The 26,536-nt window shown below is 44.5% G+C and overlaps 1 protein-coding gene across 2 annotated transcripts; it reads right to left on the reverse strand.

Annotated features, from left to right (window-relative positions):
* Positions 1–420: 420 nt before the first annotated feature.
* MXD1 (MAX dimerization protein 1) lies at positions 421–26,049 on the reverse strand. 2 transcript variants are annotated; one of them, XM_040993272.1, is made up of 6 exons: positions 25,772–26,049; positions 24,949–25,048; positions 19,952–19,981; positions 5,503–5,617; positions 3,777–3,936; positions 421–3,508 (listed from the first exon to the last, which is right to left on the reverse strand). In XM_040993272.1, the coding sequence occupies exons 1-6, from the start codon at positions 25,842–25,844 to the stop codon at positions 3,321–3,323; spliced, it is 666 nt and encodes a 221-aa protein (XP_040849206.1). In that variant the 5' UTR covers positions 25,845–26,049; the 3' UTR covers positions 421–3,320. The 2 variants fall into 2 exon arrangements, with proteins under 2 accessions (XP_040849206.1, XP_040849207.1); XM_040993273.1 differs by lacking the exon at positions 19,952–19,981.
* Positions 26,050–26,536: the final 487 nt, after the last annotated feature.

The following is a 26,536-nucleotide window of genomic DNA, read 5'->3' on the forward strand; positions in this document are numbered from 1 at the left end:
AGTAAGCACAAGCATTGAGAACAGCTGATTGCAGCTGGGGCTGGGGGTATGCCTCCTTCACCATTCTGAATCGGGGACCACCTGAGTCGGGGCTCATCAGGGTGAATCTAGGCCCTGGTCACAAATGGCGTTGTTCTTTGAACTGCCGACCTAACGTTTGATCTGTGACCAGCGGAAGGAGCCAGCAGTCATTAGTAGCACCTTGAAGAATCCAACATCTCTGCTCAGCCAAACAAAATCAAAAGAAAGATCCCTGGGCTGCTGGGCCTGACACTGACAGCTGGGAGCTGCATTTGAGGGACAGAAGTCTTTTCTCATGACATGGAATTCAGTGGGACAGCAGACAGCACACTCTCAGCTTTCCGTTTGTGTTGTGCTGGTGTCCGTGAGTGCAGCTGGGGTTTCTTCTTCCTTCCCCCCCCCCCCCGAAAAGTCAACTTCCACACAAAAATATGCATGTGCCTACGTATAGACACATCTCTATTTACATACAATTGTCAAAGTCTTAAAGGCTGGGGTCTATCATTTTGCCCTCTTTCCCCACTCTACCCCCACATAACCCTCATAGAAAGGTTTTTTATTTTGCTTGAAACAAAACAACCAAAAAGGCTCTGTACTGTTAGCGGTGGTGCTGGTGAATCAGTGAATGAGAGCGGGCTGGTGGGCCGGGGCAGCCGGGAGCCAGCCTCGAGGAGGAAAATGGAGTAGCTGCCATGGGCGAGTTTGCAAGCTTACAATTTTGGTTGGAGAAAAGCCAGTCTGGCTTGCTGACTTAGTCCACCTGGGGCTTTGAAAGGCGCATTTAACCCTGGTGGCGGCTTATCACAAGTGCATCAAATATATAGACATCTATTGAGTTCCATATGTCTATGCAATCCAATGGAAAAGGACCAGACAAACAGTGCAAAGGTCAAATCATGTCTGCTTTATATTGGGACAGTACATTTCATATTTCAACCAAAAGACAAAAATGCAGTGTAACTCAAAGGCACAACAAGTAAAACCCAGAAAATAATGGCATCCCTCAGATGCCTTCTTTCTAAATGAAACGAACCAGTATACAAATTTTGTTCCCTTCCCTCCCCCAGTGCAAGTCCACAAGCTTTTTTTCCCCTCCCCCCCCCAAAGTCTTGAGTCTTCGATGCCATCCAACATCGAGCATCATGGACTTGTGAGGTGCTTGAATGTAGCAAGTCAACAAAATGGAGAGGTCTTGCGAATGGCATTCGAAAGGGACCTCAAAGTGCAGATACTTGTTTTCCCAATGTGTTACAGGTGGAGCTGGCTTGTGAACACTATCACTCTGCTTAAACTCAAGGAAGCAGGCTTTCAAAATGCAAAAGGCATACAAGTTGTATTTCAGTGCAAATCTTCAGCTGGTAATCAAAAAAGATTCCAACAACAACAACAAAAATCTTTTGTGTCCCTTGTCCCTCCCCCCACCCAAAGCCAAAAGGAAGAAAAATCAGAACAAAACAAAAGCAAAAAAAAAAAAAAAAAGTTACAGATTGGAATCATTTAGAAATATGCTACTTCTAATTAAAGAAAAATGTAAAACATTAAAGAATTATTTTTTTTGAAAAGTCCCACAAAAGCAATCTTGTTTTGTTTGGATTGAATGGGCTTCCACGGAGAGTGCATTTAACTCTGACTTCAGTGGTGTGGCAGGTGGGGCGCTGGCTGAGCCGTGAGGCTGTGCTGTGCCAGTGACTGCAGGCCAGCAAGGGCAAGCCCGGCGAGGGCCCACTGCTGAGTCAGCCCCTGAGCCCTTGGGTCGCAGTGCATCTGTGGATTTTCAGAATGTTCCATCCTTTGTGACACTATACACATACGGTTTCACCATCACCGGTTTTACAAATGGTTCAAATTCAATGAAAAAGATTTGCCAGAGGCTGAAAGCATCAAGACCTCAAAAATATGAATGCAAAAATATCGAGGGGAATGAACCAATTTTGTAGATACCTACATACAAAGTTTCTAGAACATCTATAAAAGCACAAAGTCATAAGAATTTATTTTCCATTACATTAGTTTATATAAAATGAATAAATAGTATTTATAGATTTAATGTCTTATGTACATATACATGTGCTCTGTTTTAGCTTAAATAAAAATGCTACAAAGTGGGAGCCCACTTTCAGGGAAAAATCATAACTAAAAAGAAAATTCAGCCTTTAAACTATCAGCCCAAAAGCCTCCATAAAGAAGTTTCTGGGTGTATCCAAAAATAAGGAGTGGGAGGCTAGTAACACTGTACCTCCCCTTCTGTTCACCTGCAGCACACAGAGTAGAAATGTGACTTTTTTTCCTTCACTGATGATGGCCACCAGCTCAGCTAGTGCCAAAACTCAGTTATTGCTGAAAGTTAAATAGGAAAATAGATTAGGCCTGGACCAAATGTCATTTATTTGGCGGGGGAGAGGTGAGGAGAGGAAAAAAAAAAAAAAAAGAGGCATAATCACTTTGTGTTAAGTGGGAAATGGAGATCTCATTTATCTCTGAGGTAGGAAAAAAAAATGTTCCAGAGACAAGTAGCATTGACAAACTTTGAGGGGAAAATGTGCCTCGAGACAGCAGTACCCGGTGCGGCCCCACGGACACCGCACACAGACTGTACCGTTCCGCTCGGGAGAACAAACAGCGGTGGCGCTTCCATTGGCTGTGCAAGCCCAGAGATACGCTGTCAAGCAAGAAATACTGCTCCCATCCACGCAGAGCGAGGCAGGGTGCGCGTGGGCGCGGTACGCGTGGGCGCCGTGGGCCTGGGTGGTATGAGAAGGGACTGTTTGCTGGAGGTATTCCTGGCTGCCTCAGCGGGGCGAGGTCCGCAGGCAGGTGCTCTTGAATGCCGCTGCCGATTGGAGTTCTGAGAGCAGGATCTCCACTTGAAAAGTTGGCTTTCTTCAGTTCCCTAAGCACAAGACACACTGAGACGTTTCTCTTAAGCAGGTAACATAGCAAGCCAGGAAGCTTTCCAGAAAAGTCCGGTAGACTACACGAGGAGAGGAAAGGAGAGCAGGGAGGTTGCTGAGATGTGAAAACTGCTTCCTTGGTCTAAAGAGGCTTGAGTGCTTCAGGCGGGTTGGAATGTACAGTCTCTCGGAGACGAATTTTGATGGAGAGAAAGAGAAGCTAGTAGGTGTCCTCTGATGCCTGCAGGCCTATGCCCTTCCTTGGGAACTGTGACCCAGCTGATTTGGATAAAGGTGGGGTACCCGGATGGTGATGTGCAAGGGCGAGGCGGGCAGGTCCAATACACTACCTAATCAGAGCTGGCAGGGAGAACCCCTGAGGGGGGCAGCTGCAGCGACCACTCTCTCTCATAGCCCAAGACACACGTCGCGGCTGTCCTGCAGCTTTATCCTCTTGACGCTGGAGCTGGAGTAGCCCTCGTCACTGCCGAGGCTCTGCATGCTGCCCCGCTCGTCGGAATCACTCACACTGCTGCTGCTCCAGTCCAGGTCACCTGTGAGATAGTCTGTGCTTTCCACATCCACATCAATTTCCTCTGTGGACAGGGGGCAAGAGGGAGAGAGAGAAAGAGAAGAGGGAGAAATACAGACTGTAAGTGAAGGTGACCGAGCGCAAATGTGGGTTGACGATCAGATTTTCCCAAAGCAAACCCTTTGGCCACAGCAGACTAACATCAGTAGAACCCAGGGACTTGCTGTGGTCCAGAGCTGGCTCTGATGGTCTGGACTCTGCCTCCCTCCGGCAGTGCTGGCTCCTCACTGCAGGGGGCTGGCAAGGGAGGCGAGGGCAGAGGGCAGGCTCACCCCGGTCGGAGTCAGAGCGCTCGGAAGAGACGGTGGAACCAATGCTGTCCATGCGGATCCTCTCGATGCCCAGCTTCTCCAGCTGTCTCTTCAGGTGCCGCTGCTCCCGCTGCAGCTGGTCTATTTGGTGAACAGCTTTTCTATCGCAATCTTCAAGTTTCTGCAATTCAAAGGGGGCAGCGTTGAGCCCACAGGCAGATTGCTAAATGGCCAATGGGCCTGCATCTTCCTCTCCGCGGTGAAATATGCTGGCTGTCCTCAGATGCCATTTGCTGTGTCCCTTGTCAAGCTTGTCCCTGGGATGGGGAGCTGGCTGGCCTCACCTCTACTACACTGCCATGACTGTGGGTGACACGCTGGCCTCCTGCCACCCCTTGGTTTTAATATCAAAAAGACCACAGACAGGAGTTCCCAGCCTGGTCTTGTCCGCAGCCATCCCCTAAACACCCAAGCACAGGGAATTTGAAAGCTGCACGTGATGGAAACTTGGGAAACACACTTCCATCTGAAAAGATGTTTATTCAAGTCCATGTCCCAATCACATATGCACTTTTTCAGGTCATTCCAAACCTCAATTAACTCCTGTTTGTGAGCAGGAGCCAAGAGTCCCCTTTGAAGCACCAATTCCGAAATGTTCCACCAAAGAGCTTGGTCCACTGCCTGCTTCCCTGTCAGCCCCCTAGCTTCTCATATTCTTTGGATAATTAAGATCATTTAATTGTAGTTGTTTTGCTTTAAATAGAATCTCCTTTTCTCCCTAAATTGTCCTGCGTGTGGGCTACTAACCACAATTAAAGTGATCCTGGTGCCGCAGAGCAGCGTGGCTGCGGCTCTCAGGGTGTGAACACAGCTCGCCTCACCACCACCAGCTGCGCCCTGAGCTAGACACTGCAGAGCATAGAACCTGCATGCCCTGCCCTCGTGGGCCCTGCCCTCATGGACCCTACAGCTGAACGCTGATAGTGACAACCCGTCCCACAAACCAATGTCAAATGTCAACTGGGACAAGCATCAGACCAGAGATATCCAGAGGTACAACCACCTGCCGGGGGGCATGGGACCGAGTTGGGAAGGCTTTGAGCATGGGAGACCCGTGTTGGGATCTTGCAGCGGGGCTAGGTGGAAAAGACAGGGGGAAGCATAAGGACCCAAGCGTGCCACACATATGGTGCCCTGTGGTAGATGACCATGTAGAGTGCAAGAGTCAGAGGAAGATCTGAGGAGAGGGGGTGTGGGCTACAAGATGCTGCTGTAGGTGAGGGCCAGGTCAGGTAGAGCCTGGAGCAAGCCTGGTGACAGTCTGTCCTGCTAGAGCAAGGGGCTGGTCTCAGGAAGCAAGGAGAGCAGATAGGGGAGCGGCAGGCAGGGAGATACCTGAGGAGCTGAACGCAGAGGTTGGAGATGGGTTGAAGGCCGAAGTAGGTCAGGGTGAGAAACCCGGAAGCCTAGAGGTGGCTTAGATGTGGATGACTGGGAACAGGGGCTGTGGAGAGCTCCTGGCTTCTTGGCTGTACAAGTAGATGGCAAGTTGGATGGAGCCCTTCACTTCTGGAGCATGGGGCTGAGAGACATGCAGTCTGTTTGGGACATGTTGTGTGTGAGCTGTGTGATTCATCTAAGAAGCAGGCTGGAGTTCAGAAGAGAGGACTGTTCTAGACACCGTTCTGGTTTGTTCCATTGGAGAGGGAAAGATAACGTGGCATCATCCTAGGACAGAGGTGCTTACCTTTATGTGCAATTTGGCTTTTGTTAATAAACTCAAAGTAGTATGTCGATTCGATTCGGGCCCAAGTGGTACCAGCCCCTTGAGCTTCTCCAGGCACAAGCGAAGATGAGCCCGTCTACAAAAACAAGAGCACAGCAACACCTAAGAATCCCACAGTGAGGCGGCAGGCACTCCAGGAAGGAGGGGCTCCGAATGAAGGTGCGGCTCACGGGCAGCAAGGGCAAACACTAGCAGGAGCACCTGCCGAGTAAACACTCTCTGAGTCCAGATAACCCTGGTGCAAACCAGGGACGCCGGGAGTCTAGTGACACTCTAAGATATGCCCGCCTGACACAGGTACCGGGGAAGGGTGTCACCTCTGCTACCAGTGAGGGCAGGATGAGGCTCCCTCTGGGTTTGGGGGCTGCCATGTGGTCCACAGGACATTTCAGCCAGGAAATGACATGCCAGGGTGAAACTGCTTTGAACCCATACTTCCCTTTTTAAGAGACTCCATTTAAAACCACAAAGTCACTGTAACTGTATCACTGTTGCAAATGAATATTTACAAATGTGAATTACACATGTACAGGGTCATTCACAAAGACCAAACCAGCCCAAATGCTCAACAGTAGCAAACTGGTTAAGTAAAGTATGGTACAACAATACTATGGAGTATTATACAGCTATAGAAAAGAACGGAGCTGTATTCTATGTTCTGCTAGGAAAGCTTTGCTGGATAAACACTGTTAAGTGAAGAAATGCAAGATATCAAATCATGAATAACACATTATCTGTGTAACACTGGAAGGAAAACAAGACTATGTCCATGTTCTTTTGTATGTGCACCAACTCTGAGATATCATGTAGGAACTACTGACTGAACCTGAACAGGCAGAAGGCAGAGGCAATCAGAGAAAAGGAGCTAGAGGGAGGGAAATTTTATTCGGTAACTTTTTCTTCTATATTTATTGCTAAATCATTTATTTTGATACTTGAGAGGCAGAACAAGAGGGGGAGAGAGACAGAGAATGATAGAGAGACAGAGAAATAGATACATCTTCGATCTACTGATTCATTCCTTAATTGTCCACAACAGGAAGAGCAGGGCAAGCCAGCTCCAGTGGGAAGCCAGGAGCCTCAAACTCCATTCATGTCTCCTGCGTGGGTGCCAGGGGCCTGAGCACTACAGACATTGGGCGCTGTCCCCCAAGATGCATTAACAGGAGGATCAGAAACTGAGCAGCCAGGATTCAAACTGCTACTCCATCAAGGGTTGTGGGCATCCCAAGAGGTGGCTTAATCTGCTTCACAACATCACTTGTCTTGAAGTAATTTTTAAAGTATTTTTTTGGTTTTTCAATCATACACATAACCTGCTATTTAAAAAGTTACATAATGGAAAAAAATAGAGGGAAGTACATTAGTGGCACTTCTGTACTGCTGTACCAACATCCATGCTGAGCTGCAGATGACAAAAGCCACTTCTCCCCTGGCACACGTGCAGAGGAGCAGAAAGGGAATGCAGGAAGACTGGATGAAGAGCTAGGCACAGCTGCCCACTGAACACAGCGCCTTCCGTCACAGACCGATCAGGCACATGCAAGTTTCCCTGATTTGGGGAATTCACACCTCACTGCAACTTTAGTTTGGGCTTTAATCTAGATCTGGAGGATTCCATGAATGAAAGAACAGTTAAGATTTAGAGTTTTGCTTTAAGCCCATCACCTCTTAGAGCCTGGGGCAGGCCATAGCACCGCCTTCATTTTCTGAGTGTTTCCTCCTGAGTTATCTGTTGCCTAGTCATTCCTCACAAACTTCTTAGAAGGCTGGTGCTGCAGCTGCAGTGCCACGTGCCTCCAGCACACACATGCTCAGTAACTGCTTGCTGAACAGACTGTGTCATCCATGCAACCAGACGCGAAGCTTCCAGAGGGCAGAGTCCTTCTCTACCACATCTCTGCACTTTGGGATTTCAGCTGAATGCCCAATGCTGCTGCACAGCCACCGAGCACAGCTCCCTGCAGCCCGGGAGGCTGCTCTCCGGATGAGCCGTGAGAAGCAGGCCAGGCCTTGTACTGTGCTCTTTTTACTTCTTAAGGGTTTTTCTGAATTAGCAAACATTGGGAATGAGAGCCAAACAAGAAACTTGCTTCTGAAAACTCTAGGATAGGTGTATGCACATGTTGTGGAATTAAAATTCACACTCTCCACCAAGACTTTGGGATGCTCCCCAAAGGCAGTTGCAATGGCTTTGCCGTCCTTCTGGGCCAGTAGGATGTGAGATGCTCCGAGGGCCCTTGACACCGTGGCAAGCTGGCGGGGAACAGCAGCCATGTTTGAACAAGGAGGATGCAAGCTACAGATGCTTTACTATTTCCTAAGAATTCACCTTGGGTAACATTCTTCCAGAAAAGCCATGAAAATAGACCTTGTTAATAGAAACACTGAGAAAGCAGAATCAATCTCTTATATATAGTTATCCAACTTATGCTCACTGTCAAGTTTACAGACTAATTTTCAAATTAGGAGGAAAAAGCTCATGATTTTGAAATATCGCATGATTCAACAGTGTCATATTAGTCCTTTTATGACACAGGATTATATACAGAGATGAGTACGCACATTTTTTAGGAAGTTTGTCTGCTGATAATAATAATAAAGTCATGGCATGATGCAACGTCATTTCTAGTTATCCACGGAACCAGTCCAGAAAGTGTGATTTTCACTACCTGAATGTGGGTTTCCAAAGAGTGCTCCTAGTTGTGAAACTAGAAATAAACCATTTGACTCTTAAAGCTTATGCTAAGACCTGCTCAGCCACGTTCTCCAGCCTGCTCTTTTAAAAGCAGGACCAGAGTGCTTTCTGGAATTTTGGAGAGATGCAAAGCCAATTCTTGTCTTTGGCAGTATTTGCCTTGGCCTTCTTCAGTGTGTGACTGCTCTAGCTTGATGGTTGCTTAGCCCACATGCCACCACCTGCAGACCAAGCCCACACCAGGGCTCTGCCAACTGCAGAGAAGGGATGCAGGCTCAGTACCACCCAAGAAGAAGAATATGCAATCCCTAAGCCAGACACAAAACCAAACAGAATCTTCTGCATAGCTTCTACAAAAGACCCCAAACTTTGTCTGTTTGTCTGTCTCTGTCTCTCTCTCTCTGTCTCTCTGTCTCTCTCTCTCTCTCTCTCTCACACACACACACACACACAATTTGGAATCCTTCAGCTGGCTCTGAACAACCGTGGAGCTCCAGATTCAAAACAAAGAGAACGGGCCTCTTGTCTCGGCTTTCCCGTCTCAGGTTGGCCCACGGTGGACCAGGTCTATCTCCTGCTGGGGGAACTAGCTAGGGTTTTGCCACATATTCTCAATAGAAAGTCACACAATATCTCAATCTGACCCCGTCACTTGACCTTTTACCAGAACATTTTTTGTCAGACCTCTGTCCTGTTGCTAAAAGCTACTTCCCAGCTTCTTGCCTCCTGCACAAAATGAGTATGCCAAACCCTGGCCCCACCCAGTTTCCACCACTTCTTTTAATGCCGAGCCATACTACTTTTTTCTTTTCCTTTTTAACCTAGGTGATGAACTTTGACAATCTGCTGACTCTCTTGAAAGGTAACTTTAATTACTCTGAATAGGCTCATGTACCTCTGGTCTACAGTGGCATAAGGAAACCAATGCTTGCCTTTAGTATTATTAGAACCAATGATGGCCTATAAGTAGTGATAACTAATTTAGTAGAAGCTATAGATTCTCTTTAGTTTCCTTTTTAACTGTCTCACATTTTATGTATTTTTAATATCTGAACCTATCAGTCATGATACATCCAAATACCAATGTAGTGATTAAAAGTAAACATTTGGCAGGGGGTGGCTGGGTGTTTAATCTAGCAGTTAAGATACTCATATACCACATTGTGGTACTTGGGTCCAATCCCTGGCTCCAACTCCTGACTCCAGCTTCCTGCTAATGCACACCCTGGAAGGCAACCAGTGACAGCTCACGGAGCTGAGTTTCTGTCACCCATGAGAGAGAGAGTTGCACTGAGTTTCTAGCTTTGCTCTGGCCCAGCTCCAGCCACTTGAGCATCTGGGCAGCGAGTCAGTGGACAGGTGCTCTCTCTGTAGATCTCTCCAAGAAATAAGTCCTTTTTTTTTCCCAGCTAAAGATTTGGAATCCTGCTTACTTTCTGGGTGAGTCTGAGCAAATAACTTGGTGAATCATCAGTTTCCTCATCAGTAGAGTGGGGATGACAATTCCCACCTTGGAGGGTCATTGTGTGTATTGCCCGAGACAAGGCAGGGAAGCTGCTGCAGGGTATGACATGGAGTAACACACTTAGGGCGGTAACTGCTCTTCTTTCAGTCCTAGGGTTTGTTTTTTTTTTTTTTTTTCAGAAGAACAATAACTATGAGTAAATGTAGGCGATTCTACTACTGTAATATTCCTCTCACAGTCAATAGGAAACTCAAAAGTATCTCATGTGATAGGGATTATCTGCTAAAATTCAGCTCACTGAAATCTTCCTTTAAAAAAAATGGACATCTTCTGTCATTAAAATTATTAATGGAAAATCTATTCAATTTTCTATGGAAACACACATCACTGATGCTAATGGTATTTTTCCCCTTTACATTAAAAAAGTTAGCAAGGATTTTATAAAACTCATGGATGCACAGGGAGACTCCCTCATGGCTACAGTCACATCATGAAGAGGCAGGGGCAGAAGGGTTCCCAAGCTGCAGGAGTAGCACCTGCCTCCCTTCAGACTCACTTCAGCAGCAAGTGTTCAGAAGGGCCCAGGTCTCCCTCCTCCAGCTCTGCTACAGGGGCTGAAGGGAAATAAAACTAGAGATAGAAATGTATAAAATTGTTGTGGGAAATTCAAGCATATCCAGAGAACTTACTATCTGAGGCGCAATAGTAAGAAGAAAGAACAGCATATTTAAGAGCAAACTTAAAACAGTTGGGGAAAGATCTATGTGAAGAAAACTATAAAACATTGCTGAAAATCTGAATAAATGGAAAAATAGAGCACATTCCTGGTCAGGAATCTTCAAAGGAAAAACGTCAATGTTTCCTATGTTTGTCTACAAATTTAACACAATTCCAAGAAAAAAAATACCAGCATTATTCTTTTTAATGCTGGGAAATTAGTCTAAATTTCATCTAGAAGAATAAATGTGTGAGATGCTGCCAAAATTCTTGAAGAAGAATAATGAGGAGGACTGCATTGTACCAGATACTAAATTGTATTATAAAGCCTCAATAATTAAAAACAAGTGTGGCATTAATGAAGGAGGCAGACAAATCAAGTGAGCAGAATAAAAATCCCCAGAAACAGACCTCAGAATAGATATGAATTTAGCACATAATGGAGATAACACTACAAAGCTCTGGGGAAAGACTAGATTATTCAGAGAATGGCAAGGGAGTAAGGAAGTTAACGTCAAAATAAATCCCAAATAGATTAAAAGTTTAAATAAAAATATATTGAGAGAGTTCTGTTATTAGTTTTCACAAACTCTTCATGAATTACGAAAACTGGATATCCAGCTGGAGGAAGTTATTAATGGAGAAGGCTCTGGGTTTTCCGAGGCACCACCTCCCACCAGAGCTTTGGCACCACCAGCAGGCGCTGGGGCTAACCAGAAAGTCCTTAGATAACTCTGAGTGCAGCTCTTCTTATTTCTATCTCCAGGCTCAAGCTGCCTTCATCCCACCCAGGTTTCTTTCTCAGGCTGCAAGATTTGTAAATGGTGGCACAGAGAACAGGAAGTTGGGTAAGATGGCACCATGTGTAGACAGCTGCTTCTGGATTGCTTTTCTTCTCCCCAAAGTTCTTCTGGACTTGGAAATAGTCAACACTGAGAGTGACAGCAAGTGAGGTGTGAGTGTGTGTGCCTCTGGGTGTGTTTGTGTGTTTGAGTTCTTTTTTTATTGAAGGTGTAACTGAAATTATTCTTTCCTCAGACTTTGACAGCAAAATGTATGAGACACAACAAAATAATTATGGGGTCAAGGCAGAGTACACAGGATGGTCGGAAGCAATGAGGTCACAGGTGGAGACCAACCACACACTTGCTTCATTTACTCATTGATTTCACTTGCATTTCTCAAAGGAGTTCTATGTGCTGCTACTTTCTTGGGTGAAAAAATATCTTTTGTGTCTTTGGGATACTTCAATTTTTGTAGTAGTGTTTAAATGTGGAATGAATAATTACAGATGATTTATCTGTGCTAACTTCAAACTAATAATTATCAGTTCATACCTAAAGTTCTACAATAGGCTTTCCTTCTACAAAACATCATTTTTCTTCTCACCACAAATATTTTGCTTCTCCACAGAGCTTTTCAGACTTTCACGACTGACCATAACCCCCTTTTCCTTCCCTAATGGGACACATTCACTTATTCTTTCATTCACATATTGTGCACTTCCTATCTATCAACTCTTCTGTTTCTTTTTTTAATTTTGTTTTAACTCTTCTGTTTCATTCATTATGAAGTAATGGGAGGGATCAAATCTTCTACTTCTTTATAGCCCATTGAAGCTGAGAAATAAGACATTTATAGGCACTGACTTTAGAATTTGGGTCTTTGGTTGCTTGTGTCTCTTCTCTTAGAACTAAGAGCTACTCAAGCAATACATTTGTTCTTATTGAGTACCAGTGTTTTCTTTAAAACTAGATCTGAGACTATTACCCAAAGGACAGCTGCCTATTCAACTCTGAAGTTTCACCATTTTGACTCCTACATTGGTGTGGGCACAGACTTTGCTAATTAATAGGATCATAAATCCTACAGAATAATTAGAGGTAGAACAAAAATAATTTCAGATATGGGTATGAGTAAGCTGCAGAGTAAGAAAAAAAGGGGCATTTAGTATAGAGTAGGCTGAAACAAATCTTATTAAAGGATCAGAAATTACTTCCTAGCAGTGATTAAGGGTCACAAGAGATTCTGAGTTGAGAACAAAATAAAACTTACTTGGTTAAACAAAAAATCCAGGTAAAAACTAAAAGTCATGTTTTGACGGGGTAAAATTAAGAAGCACTTTCCTCTTTTTTTTTTCTCCCTAAAATGACTGTTGCACAAGCAATTGCCAAATACATCATCATTACTAAATTAACTAGGACCCCAGAAGACTTGGAAGGTTTCTCATGATTATGCTGATAAATACTTTTAGACAATATAAGGTAGTAATGTACTCTATGAATAATGCATAAATATCAATTTGTAGTGGTAATGTTTTGAAGATTTAAGACCATTTCCTTACAAAGAATAAGATACAAAGTATAATCTCATTAATATTTCCATCCCTAACCCTAATGTTTGAAAATATAATATATGTGTGTTTGCACAAATAAATACATCAGCAAATCATCAGCATAGACCGGATTTGTGCACCAATCCTTCCATCCCACCTTTGTAATAAGCAGGCTGTGTCCTTACTTAATGAGGCAACAAAGGTGGACTTGTTACGACATCCTAGAGTGAAACCTGACTGTGGTCAAGAGGGCGTAGTAGCAGTGGTGCAATGCAGACCGCAACTCAGGCCCCAGGCCAAAGTCAGGCCCCATTTCTTCTGATATAAGGACTTTGGTCATTGGAAAAGTCAAAACCCCAAAAGAAAGAGTTCTAGGGACCTCCAATCAATGAGAATATTCTGCTATAAGAGCCCTGATTGACGCGGTTCCTCCTGTAGGACCTGATGTCCCTGACATCTTATTTGACCATGTGAAATCAACATCTTGGATCAGGATGCTGAGTCTTCCCCACTGAGCATGCATATCAATCTGTTGTCAGAAGACTCTGGCAGAGCTCACCTATCCTAGACCAGCTGCTGAACTACAGCAAGGACTCACGTACACCACTGCAGGAAAAATGGGTGTCCTCTGTTAAAGATGCCAGAGCCTTCTGAGAATCAGCTCACCGGAGCACCTGACCCCCTGACCTATCAGCTGCTATTTCCAGGCGTTCACTCAGCCTCCACCTGCTGAAGGACTTATCGAAAGGCATCTAAGCCAGAGGAATCTCCAGTGAAAAGAAACCATGGAATTTTCATCAATAAAGGGCATATTAAAACAACGAAAATCTTTCCTATATCCCATCGATAAACAATTAGCAAGCTACAACAGGAAACTGATAGCAATCTGAAAATCTATATGATTATCAATGCCTTTTACAACAAAAGTGCAAGACCTACAAAACACTTTGAGACAGAAAAGAGAGCTGAATAAATTAAGAAACATCAAATCCTGGTTGTAAAGACAACTTATTGTGAGCATTTTTAAAGTTGATTTATGTTTAATTATTCTATTTCAATTTGTAGAAATTTTGATTTTTCTTTTGAAAGGAAAACAGAGATCTTTCATTTGCTGCTTCACTCCCCAAATGCCTGCGACAGGCACGGCTAAGCGAGGTTGAAACCAGGATTCAGCAGCTCAACATGGGGTCTCCCATGTTAATGGCAGGGACCCAGGTACTTGCACCGTCATCCTTTACCTTCCCAGGATGTGGAAGCTGGATTGGAATCAGCTGGATAGTAGGAAACTGGATTGGCAGTCAGGCCAGGACTTGATCTAGGCACTCTGATGTGGGATACAGGTGGCCCAAGAAGTGCCTTCATTGTTGCACCAAATGCTGGCTTGTACTTTCAATTATTCAAATCATAAAACAGAGTGGAGGACAAGGACTTGACATATTGATTATAAAATCTGTCTGGAAAAATACATTAATGAAAACGGGCATAGCATGAGAGAATAAAAAAGGGAGGTGAACTGAGGGAAGAGGAGAGATCTGCTTTACTAGAATGGGAAAACTCAGTGATTTGGGGCCAGTGCCATGATGTATAAGGCTAAGTTTGTGATATGCATTGCCATCCCACATAGGTGCTGGTTTGAGGCCTAGCTGCTTCACTTTTGATCCAGTTTCCTGCTTATGGCTTGGGAAGGCAGCAGAGGATGTCTCAAATATTTGGACCCAGAAGAAGCTCCTTGCTCCTGGTTTTGGATTGGCTTTGCTCCCATAGTTGTGGCCATTTGAGGAATGAACTAGCAGATAAAAGACCTCTTTCTCTGTCTCTCCTCCTTTCCTGCTGTAACTATTTTAAGTAAATTATATAAATTTTCACAAAAATATAGACCAACAACAAAGAACACTCAATGATTAAAACCCTGTACGAGTGGGTATTGTGGTATTTGTGTCCCATTTCGCAGTGCCTGGCTTGAGACCTAGCCACCCTGTTTCCAAATCAGCTTACTACTAATTTCCCCAGGAGCAGCATTTCAAGCACTTAGTCCCCTGCCACCCACATGGAATTCTTAATATCTGCCTTGGGCCGGGCCCAGTCCTTGATGTTTTAGGCATTTGGGGAGTGATCTAGCTGATGAAAGTGTTTTCTCCTCCATCCTCGATCTCTGTTCTCCACTTGTCATGCAGCCTTTCAAAACGAAAAAGTTTTTTAAAATTCACATATACAAAAAAATGAATTAAAAGGGAAGCTTATTCAACAAATCTGTTGTATACTGGCACAGGACGGACACATGAATCAATGGACTACAAGAGTTAAATAAACACCACAGGCAGCAACTTCAGTCACTGAGAAAAGGCTGACTTCATAAAGGCAAATGATAAAATTGGACAACTCTGTACCATAAAGAGGAGCAATTGTGGGACTGGCATTGCGAGTTAAGCCGCCACCCATTATTCTGGCATCCCAATTGAATACTGGCTTGTGTCCTAGTCCTAGCTGTTCTATTTTCAATTACTTTTCTGCTAATACACCTTGGAAAGCAGCAGAAGAGGGCCCTGCCACCTACTTAGGATACCCAGATGAAATGCTTGGGGGGGTTCAGTCCCCACTTCTGGCTCTTGTCAGTGCAGGCCTGGGGAGGAAGCAATGGTGATTCTAGTAATTGGGTTCTTGCCAATCACATGGAAGACCTGGGTTGTATTCTAGACCCAACACTGCAAGCATTAGGGGAATGAACAAAGATTTAGGGGCCCTTCGTCTCTCTTTGCCTATTTCTGTCTCTCTGCCTTTCTAACAAATAATTTAATATTTTAAAAGGAAAGGAAAACCATGTGCATATATCAAGATGTTTCCTTGGGAGGTTAAACTGCGAAAACTGGTTACAATCCGGAGCAGCACTGTGTACCAAATGTCAGACGACTCTGGAGTGATAATAACCCGGGTTCCTCCATGGCAGGTGTCTCAGGCCTGGGACTCTCAGCTCCAACTACACAGCTTCTCAGGTGCTCAACAGACACCTGTTCCGCGGAGTGGAACATACTATCATCATCATTCTGGACATCTTTTCTTTCCTCTTCCCATCAATTCTAATCCTTAATTCTAACACACCAATTCTAATACTTGAAAGTGAAAATGTTGAGTATAATATCCTGGCACAAAGCCTTAATATCCCAGGGCTAACAGTTAACATTCATTATTTAGATTCTCTAATATGCCACAGCCAAAGTTTCTGTTTTAAAAAGCCTACTCAATCAACTCAAAATCAACTCTGCAGTATCAAAGAGGAGAAAAGTCTCATTACTAAGAGTGTTTTTCCTGAGTTGCCTTTTTTATTTTTCTGAGAGCCATGGCAATATTTATGTGACCCCTTCAGGTTTTAAAAAAATCATGTACATGCATTAGCATACATAAGAGTGATATTCTTTTTTAGGACTCAACAACCCAAACCAGAGAGACCACAGGGTGGCACTGAGCTGGTCTTCAAACCCTAAAATTCTTAAGTATCCACAACAGTAAGGAATATAAGAGTGGCAATTTAAACTTCTCCCCTAAACTGAAGTAACTAGTGCTTGGTTAATTTAAGAAAGTTGAGTTCTCCTTTCTATTTTTTTTATTGGACTTATTTTTATTGAAAAGGTGAAAAGAAAGGAGGAGAAAGAGAGAGGAAGATCCTCCGTCCAAAGGTTCACTCCCCAAGTGGGTGCAATGGTCAGAGCTGAGCCAATCCGAAGCCAGGAGCCCAGAGCTTTGAGCTCTTCGTGTCTCCCACCCGGGTGCAGGGTCCCAAGGCTTTGGGCCCTCCTCCACTGCTTTCCCGGGCCACAAGCAGGGAGCTGGATGGGAAGCGGGGCTGCCGGGATTAGAACCAGTGCCCACATGGGATCCCAGCGTGTGCAAGGTGAGGACTTTATCCACTACGCTATCACGCCGGGCCCAGAATTCTCCTTTCTCTTTCATTAGATTAGAGACAGAATTATTAAGACTTTAAGAGGCCAAATTCCATACACATAATAAAAAGAAACTAAATAACTTATCCTTCAACAAGCCAAAGCTGACTGACTGGTCATACAGAAGCTATCTGAATGATAAGCAGTTTGCCAAGTGGTGACTTCAAATTCATTTTTCTAGAGTTTTTGGCTCCAAAGAGTCCTATGCATATTCTTACTATTTAATGTGTTACCTGAAACTGCCTACAATTTCCTCAGTAAAGACAGACTGGAAATTTCTATGAGAAGGAAACCTTGTTGATCTAATACTCCTGTTTGACTTTTTTTTTTTAAAGTTCACGATTTCTTTGAGAGGCAAAGACAGAGTTCCCATGTGCTGGTTTGCCCTTCAAAAACTGTAGCAACCAGGACTGGACTGGGCTGGAGCTGGGAGCCGAGAGCGCCATCCAGGTCTCCCACAGGCTGGCAGGGATGCAACTGCTTGAGCCACCACCTGCTGCCTCCCAGGCGGTACATCAGCAGGAACCTGGAATCGGGAACCAGAGCAGGGAGCCAAACTCTGGCCCTCTCACATGAAACGCAGGCATCCCAACTGCTGGGCCAAATGCCTTTCCTCTTAGCAATTCACATAAGACCTAGGAAAAATCACAAGTTCTTAGGCAACAGCAGACAGAAAATGTACACGTTCAACTTGCTGACATAAATGACATACTCGCCACTGCGTAGGATTCTTGCAGAGGTAAAAGATACAAAACTGTCAGAAGGCTGAGAGTTTTTACTAGAAGGGATGTAACTTTTACAATAAATAAACACCTAGTGAAAGGTTAGAGGAGAGAAGGAGAATTAGCAATTGGAGACTCCAGGTCCCCCCAGTTCACTGCAGAAGCAGGAAGAAGGGAGAATCTAAAGACGAGAAAGAGAGGTCACACTGGACTACCGATTCCCTTAAGAGCCGACACTCAATGAGTTTTCTAGTTTGTGGTATGCAAAGCCCTAAATTAAATGTGGTGAATTAAAATGTGATTGGTTACAATCGCAGCGTGATTATCACAGCAGGCGGAGGAAGGGGGAGACGCACACGTGCAGGGAGGTATTGCCATTGCACACGCTCCTGCCGTGCCACAGGGGGGCCAAACTCAACACCCATTCACCCTCTTCCCAAAACCCCACCTACTGGGCAAGGGTCTGCTCTGTCCTTTCACTCATAAAAACACATTATTCAGATCTTGTCTTACACAGTGAGGCTCCTTGATCAAAGAGGGCTTGCAGGAAATACCCACATATTATTTACAGAGCCATCATTACTCATCTTCACTCAGTGCCCTGGGAAAGCCACTCAGTTCGGAGAGGCAGCCTGTATTTCACACTGCTGGGCGCCCAGCGATCACAGCGAGGCTTGTTCAGTGGGCCTCAGGCCTGGCTGCATGTGAGCAGCACCTGGAGAGCTTCGAAAACTGACTTGTGCAGAGTCTCAATCCAGAGCAATTAAGTCAGAGTCGCTAAGGCTGAGATTTGCACACTCTTTTTTTTCTTTTTTAAGCTTCACAAAGAATTGTTATTAATTAATTTTCAGCATGATAAAAACAGGTGATTCTGGGTTTTTCTGTTTGTTTGTTTGTTTGTTTTAGAAAAGATATTTTCTATAGATAGATTTACTTTCAAATACGATTTAGAGGGGGCCTGGTATGGTAGCCTAGTGGTTGCCTTGCCTTGCATCCACCAGAATCCCATGTGGGTGATAGCCCATGTTCGGTTTGCTCCACTTCCCTTTCAGCTCCTTGCTTGTGGCCTGGGAAAGCAGTGGAGGACTGCCCAAAGCTTTGGGACCCTCACCCACATGGGAGACCCAGAGGAAACTCCTGGCTCCTGGCTTTGGATCAGCTCTGCTCTGGCTGTTGGTGGCCACTTGGGGAGAGAGCCAGCAAATGGAAGATCTTTCTCTTTGTCTCTTCTTCTCTCTGTAAACCCAACTTTCCAATAAAAAACAAAATCTTTAAAATAAATAAATAAATATATACACCTTAGAAAAGAGTGGTTGCTATTATAGAAAACTGCAAAATGCCAATAATTATGAATGCTGGCTGATGGATACAAAGGTCTTAATTATATTATTTGCCTTTCACATATTTAAAATTTTATGTTATTTTACAAAATCAGTAGAAATAAAAAATTGTTCTTTGTATATCAAATTATATCCAAGTACATATGTAACATATTTAACATAAAAAGGTGACAAAAACTCATAAAGTAAAAGCTCAGCAAGTGATTCTAATGTGCAACCAGAATTGAGAACCACTGAGCTAGACCACTGAGGGAAGGGCAATCTGATTTGGAGACAAATAAGTAACAAGAGACAATCCAGGGAAGAGAGATTCAATTCAGGCTTGTGGCCAGATGAATCCCAATGAGGGCTGCTGGCATCCTCTGTTCAGTCACCATCTCCAATTTCTGTCATCCTTATATCTACCCAAGCTTTGAGAATCCTCATTCAAAAGCAAACTGCAGGGCCCGGCGCCATGGCTAAAGTCCTTGCCTTGCATGCACTGGGATCCCATGTGGGCACTGGTTCTAATCCCGGCAGCCCCGCTTCCCATCCAGCTCCCTGCTTGTGGCCTGGGAAAGCAGTTGAGGATGGCAAAGCTTTGGGACCTTGCACACGCATGGGAGACCCAGAAGAGGCTCCTGGCTCCTGGCTTTGGATTGGCTCAGCTCCAGCCGTTGTGGCCACTTGGGGATTGAATCAGCAGACAAAAGACCTTCCTCTCTGTCTCTCCTCCTCTATGTATATCTGACTGTTCCAAAAAATAAATCTAAAAAAAAAAAGAAGGCAAACTGCAAATTCTCTCTCTCCCTCCCTCCCTCTCTTTCACACACATATAACACATCTATATTCAAACCTCTGTATGTGTATACATGATTTAAGACAGCATTAGAACTTGTATTCAGTAGCATGTAACTTTTTCAGATCCTATTTCTGGAAACATTGCCTATGACCTATAATGCCACAGTCTGTGGAACAATCCGTCAAAAACATTCCTCAAGCATGGCCTGGAGGATGGAGCATGTGACTTCTGGAACTGATGAATTCTCCATCTACCTAAGCAAATTCAGGGCAATGTTGCTTAGAGGGCCCTGGGCAGACTCTAACATCAGATGTAGCCAGCAGGAAGGATCCAAAAGAACGACCAAGGGTCCACTTACTAAACACAGAATGCACTGAAATTCCCTATATGGTATGCCTCCAAAACCCCATTACTCACCTGTTCTTCTCCATTTCATTGTGAGTTGACCTGAAAAGAGAGAACAATAAGAAAACGTAAGATTTTTTTGAAAGTCTATTTCAACACCAACATAATTATTTTTAACTTCATTCTCTCCTAAATTGGTAGGAGAGAAGATTAAGAAAGTGAGAAAAATTCATTTGGCTCCATTAAAGAAATTAGTTCATTTGATAATGAAATAAATATAAATATCTTAGAGTTTGGGGAGAAGTGACAAACTAAGAGACATGCATTTCCTAGTGGGGAAAGAAAGTAATCCTTTTTAACAAAAGAAATAAAAGGTCTATTTATACGAAGAAACAGTTGTACAACACGATGTGAATTTGGGTTATATAATACCACAAATCCTTCTTGAGGCTCAGGGTGGTAGAACAGTAGAGGTGGCACCCCTATCCAACCAACCCCTGCAGTTTTTCCTAGGTGTAGCGTATGCCAGGATTTGATGTGGTTTTTCTATAAGGATATCATTTTAAATGAAACGACCCTCCTCCAGTCTTTTAACTCTGAAGTAACCATCTTATCATGTATAACCTCCTGAGTGATTCTACTGTTGAACAGCTAACACATGAGTTTAGGAGCGGGTTTCCCAAGCTGAGCTCAGCAGAAGGAGAAAAGGCTGGTTAAAGGAGAAGTTAGGAGAAATCTGAAGTCCAGCTTTGCCACTGTTTGATACTGAGGAAATCGATACATTTTACCATCCTCTGCTTGGTTAACCTCTCTGGAAAATGGGAGTAAAAATTGACAATAATCTACTGAACAACCCTGGATCAGTGAGGTTGCAACCAGAAAAGTCATTAGAGAGCCTAGAATGAAAGGTGTGGTAGACATGAAGTCACATCATTAGTATGTTTATAGCTAACCTTGAAGATAAGGTCTGGTCTAAGATTTTATGGACAGGTTTGCACAAAGTCACCTGAAGTCAGTCAGTGTGGCCTCTTTAGTAACTGCCTTAAAACAACTCTTCCCTAACCAGTTATAAATGTAAGGAATCTCCCAGTTGCATATAATGGAGTTGAATCTTGACCTTTCTAATGGAAATGCTGTGGAATCTAACCAGCTCAGGAATTTACTCTCTGACTCAGGACACGAATTCTACAGTCCATAATTGGTACCTTACTGGACCTAGGAAATACATGTGCACAGCAGTCACAGGATACCACTATCTCTTCTACATCAGGGCACACCATCACCAAGTTCACTCACACCCAAGGCTGGGGATGAGGCATGCGCTTGTGCATACACACGTGTACATATATGTGTATGCAAAAGGTTGTCTAGAAATGAGAACCTCCATAAATCTCTGGGGAAATCAATTTTCACTTACAGGGACTAACAAACGACAAAATAATAATAGTGTATGACAATCTGTTTTCTAGGTAAATGATATGTAGATATCATTTAAAGTTGGATAACATAAAAGCTTTAAATTGGAGCTGCCACCATGGCTAGCTAGCAGGACAAATTTTTACCTGCAACACTGGCATCCAATATGGGCACTGGTTCAAGTCCCAGCTGTTCCACTTGCCATCCAGCTCCCTGCTTGTGGCCTGAGAAAGCAGGGGAGGATGGCCCAAGTCCTAGGGTCCCTTACCCACGTGGGAGACCTGGAAGATGCTCCTAGCTCCTGGATTCAGACTCACCAAGGCCCAAATATTGCAGCCATCTGGGGAATGAACCAGCAGATGGAGGCTCTCTCTTTGTCTATGTTTCTCTTTCTCTGTAATTCTGCCTTTCAAATAAAAATAAAATCATTTTTCAAAAAAAGTTTTAAATTGATTTGCTTGTTTACACCAAGTATATGTTCTTCAGACTTGTTTTCCTTCCATGGCAAGCAGATACCATAATTAACAAGAACTGAACACTTTTGGTTTTATAGCACTTGGCATTTTCATTTTAACTGGAAATAGTAAGGTCAAAGTCTGAGAGATTTTTTAAATGGATGAAAGTATATGGCCACAGCTGGTTAAGATTTCCCTGTTTAAGTGTAGACAAGTAGGTGAAAGAGGAGAAGGTAAAAAGGCTGAGAAAGCAGTAGAGAAATAATACACAGGCTACTTTAAGTGAGAGTTTCTTGAATCTCTGAAGAGTTATAGCTAGGTTGGCAGATACAGTTACATATATTTGTGTAAAATTTGAAATCCCCAAGACACACTTGTTAATAAGAAACACAATTCCTTCCAAACTTTAAACAGTTTTAGATACATTTCGCTTGATTACTTACAAGGTTGAACACATGCCTGTTTAAAACAGAGCTTATACATAATAACTAGGAACTAGGGTGATGTTGAAGTGTATTAAGCTTACGGAGACTAGCTAGTCATTAATTTTTTTAAAAAAGAAAGTAAAGTCATTCAAAATAACTAGTTCACAGTTCACCTCCACTGATGGGGAAACACTTATAAATGTAATTAAAGCATTATAAGAATGCATGGATACATCAAAACTATTTTCCATATTATTGAAGATTTGCTAGCTCTGTAATCACGAATAGATTTCAAATTTCAATAGTTAAAATATATTCTGATTAAAAATAAAAGGCAACAAAGCCACACTGCAGTATGTGAGAAACGGGAGAAGTCGGGCTCACGAGGATCCCATGGCAGGTCAGCTACACAGACAGTGGAAGAATGAGGTGGCAAATCCTCAACTTCCTCTTTCACAGGAATGGCAAGGCCGACCTCACTAGTACAACAAAACACACCTTTCAAAGCTCCCAATTTCAGATCTAAATAATCAGTAACTGATTTCAAAGAACAGTAGGAAAGATAACATGACTCCATCTTACTGTGCTACCTAGTAAATTTCTGGATGATTCTAAAAACAATCAATATTCACAATTTCTTCTTTTGCTCTTGTTTTAAACAAACAACTTTTAAATAAACTGCATTTTCCTTTCCTAAGATGTTTGATGTGTGGCTAAGTCATATTCTTTCTGTTTTTTCTTTTCTTTTTTTTATTTTAGGAGTAGTACTCGTATAGACTCTACAAGTAACCATCACAACGCTTCAACCTGAACGAATGTGAACCAGCAATAATCTATCTCAGACCTCTCCTCAAGTCAAAATCCTGACCACACATGGCCTTGAACATAGGCTGAGTCAAGTCAAGAGGTCAAAATGCTTTCTCTGTGGAGATTGTTTACTCCTCAGACAAGGGGTGTTTCTGATAGGTCATCCAGGAAGTGATCATATTTAAATCAAACTGCCTGCTACTACCTGTTCTTACTTCATAACATTTGCTTGGGGGCCATCTCCAGGCTTAATCATGGCCTCTCAGGAACCCCAACACCACTCAGCATGTTACACCATTTGTGATCAATCAGTACGGATAGCCTCCTGTCTGATCATGTTCATGGACAGAACTTGGGATTTGCAGCTATTTTTTCCCCTGGAATAATGTCTGGTTATTAAAGAGAAGAAAAGAGAAAGAATTCATTTCTTGGCCTGAAATTCTGAACTATTGTTTTTTCCCCTTAATTACCTTTTGGGATTAAGCCATTTCTCTTTAATAACCTCTCTTTTTCTTCTCCTTACCACTCAGCATTGCCCCCTCCCAACCTTCCTTGTGAAACTTGGAAGAAAATAAGCTTTAACAGACAATGCAGACAACTCCTCTTAAATCATACAAGAACAATAAAAGCAAAAATGAAGCCTACTTTTTCAGGAAAATTAACCGAAAGGCTTCAGAGTTCTTCCAAATTTTTTCAAGTAAATACTGTGACAAAATGTAACACAGCTTAACTAAGCTTTTATCCCACTGCACAGAATCAATGGCTGGTATTAGCATCCTTCTTAAAGGGCCATAGTACCTGCGTACATGACTACTGGTTACCCCTTGTAGGAACTGTGACGCCAGAGGACAAGGACAACCCACCAGGTAATTACCAGGCTCATCCTTCATGAGTCTTGTTAGTCAAGAGCATGGTACAAGTGTGCTGCTCACATCCTGGGCTTCCACCACCAGCTCTAACAACAATGGGGTGAACAAAGGACAGAGGAGGCAGCAAGAACAGGAGCAGGCTGAAGTGTAAGTGAGCACAGCCTAGTGCTGGGGGCCTGTATGGAAGGTACAGGGGCCACTCAACTGGTTAGCTGTAGGAAGCTGTGCATGAGGAGAGATGGGTAAGGAATCTAGATCAGTGATGAAATGTCAATGATTTCAATTTATTGGACTGCAAGGTATAATTGAATGGCCCTAATAAAACAGGTTTCCTAGCCAACTAATATTTTAAAGGTAAAGAAGGGGGAAAAAGGCAATAACATTGATGGAATATTTATATGTAGGCTTGGGACTTTAACAGGCGATTTCACTGACCATGAACCAAATACTCTCCTGCAATACTCCTAGCTTTTAAGAACTATAAGACAAGCCAGAAGGCTAACAGAAAAGGTTGGCAGCATATTATCAGTGTAATATTACATGTTCCTCCATCTTTAGAGGTAGGTTTTAACCACAAGAATTCCTTTTTGCCACATTATAGATATACATGACAAATTAATTACCCAACCCTTGTAATGAATTTAAACATTAAATGTAAAATCCCACCACCTCTATCAAGTCATTCTGTTGATAAAATCATCACCAACAAAAGTAAAAGAATTGATCATGTTCAGCATTCTGAATTACAGAAAGCAAACCCACAATCTATAACTTCTGGAGGTAAAATAGTGAACCTATGGCAAATACCACTTGAGGTTTCCAACAGTGTTTTGTTCCCAAAGAAAAGCAAAAAAAAAAAAAATTTTTTTTAAGTTCATAAAGAAACATAAAGGAATTTCTATTTTTTTTTCTTTTCAGTTCTCTCCACTTGAACAGGAGAGCTGCTTCCTTCAGCAGCTTCTGACCATGTGTGTGTTACGAGATCCCCAACACCCCAGAATGTATTCACAGGGTTAGATACAACACATAAGTTACATTCTGCAGTCTGTGCCACCTACAGTACAATCTAAAAGAAAGAGAAATATTTACCAAATTACCTGCTACTGCTGTTGTTCTTCTTGGATTTGTTCCTCCGTTTCAAGGCATCTCTGTCCTTGTTATTGTATGGTAACATGGAGGCATAACCATGTTCAGCTTCTAGAAAACCGGAGGATCCAGTTAATGAATGAGCCCACAACACTGAACACTCGCTCCCCTCCACAGTGTTGCCTCGTCCACCGATTTAGCTTTCAAAGAATATTGTAGGGCTAATTCAACGGAGCAAGGTGGAATTCTGAGAACAATGATTTTTTTTTTTTTAATTGAGTGCCCTCAGTTCGGAGCAGGTGTAGAGGAGGATTCCAGCTGCTCATTGTTGAGAAAGCCACAGCAAGTGGCCCAGCTCCCGGAGCCGGGGATTCCCATGGGCAGCGACCAGCAGGTTGGCGTGGGCTCTCCGCGGGACCGGCCTCGGGCGAAGGTGCGGGACCAGCACACTGAGCCCGGGGACAGGGAGATGGGGCGCCAACCCTCTTGGGGGACGGTGGGGGTGCCTCCCGGGACCAGCCCAGGTGAAGTCAACCCGAGGAGACCGGCGGGGGGTGGGGGAGAGCCGCGGACATCCCACTCGCGCTGAGGGACGGCGCTCGGGGCCCCGGGACGACGGCAGCCCCTTTCCCGCCCCCATTCATTGCTTTGGGGAACAGTCGAGACCTCCCTCGGGGTCGAGAGCCGGGAGAGCCAGAGGGGTTGGGAGCGCTCGCGGTCACGCTCTCCGCTCCTCCAACCACCCCCGGAGCGGCCGGGTGCCCGACCCCGCGGCCAAGCTCCTCAGGGGCCCCGGCCCCGGCTCAGGCTGGACCCCTCCCGGTCCCCGTGCACCTCTCTCTCGCCGCTCCAGATAGTCGGCCGCCTCCAGCAGCATCTGGATGTTCATCCGAACCGCCGCCGCCATTCTGCACCCGGGGGCCGGAGCCACGGGACCAACCCCCACTGCCCACGGGCTCGCCGCTGCCGCCGCCGGACACCCGCGCCCCGCCGTGGACCCCGCGGAGCAGGGCTGAGGGAGCCTCTCTGGCTACCACGCTCGCCGGGAGGGGGAGGGGACCAGGGAGCCGGGCACCACCGACACCGTGACAGAACCCTGACAGAGCAGCAGCCGCCACCGCCGCGGAGTGTTTATCCCCGACTCACCATCCCCCCGCCCCCAGCCCCTTCTCTTGACAGGCCCGCTTCGGCTGCATTCCTCATTGGGCCCTCCAAAGACCGCCCCGCCCCTGGACTTGTGCGATTGGGGAAGGGCTTCGGGGCCCCGCCCCCTAAAGTCCGCTCCTCTCGTTGGTTGGTCACTCTTGACAAGAACCGGGCACCACCCCCTCTCTCCAATTGGTGACAGGATTCGCAACTCCGCCTCGTGCCCCTTCCTTGTTTTCCATTGGTTTCATACCGACAACCGGGCCCCCTTTTGCTTTGTTAGTATTGGCCAAGAGCTGTAGACAGCGAGCCCCTTCGCCTGTCTCCCATTGGTGAAGCCTTCGGACACCTCCCAGCTACGATGATGTCACCTTTCTCCAGGCCCGCCGAGTCCTGAGTGGCCGCTGGTCAGCAGCCCGGTGGCACCTCCCCGGGTCCAGCATTGGCTGGGCC

The sequence above is a fragment of the Ochotona curzoniae genome, unplaced genomic scaffold (assembly GCF_017591425.1).
Source record: "Ochotona curzoniae isolate NIBS_2020 unplaced genomic scaffold, NIBS_Ocur_1.0 contig_883, whole genome shotgun sequence".
In the NCBI taxonomy this organism is placed as follows: Eukaryota; Metazoa; Chordata; class Mammalia; order Lagomorpha; family Ochotonidae; genus Ochotona; species Ochotona curzoniae.

What these genes read in the sequence shown, in the direction of transcription:
- MXD1 (XM_040993272.1), bottom strand. Translation starts at nt 25,844, where the DNA reads ATGGCGGCGGCGGTTCGGATGAACATCCAGATGCTGCTGGAGGCGGCC. An exon ending in TCTGGAGCGGCGAGAGAGAG is followed by an intron (nt 25,049 to 25,771) that starts GTGCACGGGGAC and finishes CCGGTTTTCTAG; the next exon opens with AAGCTGAACATGGTTATGCC. An exon ending in GCGCTCTGACTCCGACCGGG is followed by an intron (nt 3,509 to 3,776) that starts GTGAGCCTGCCC and finishes CCCTGTCCACAG; the next exon opens with AGGAAATTGATGTGGATGTG.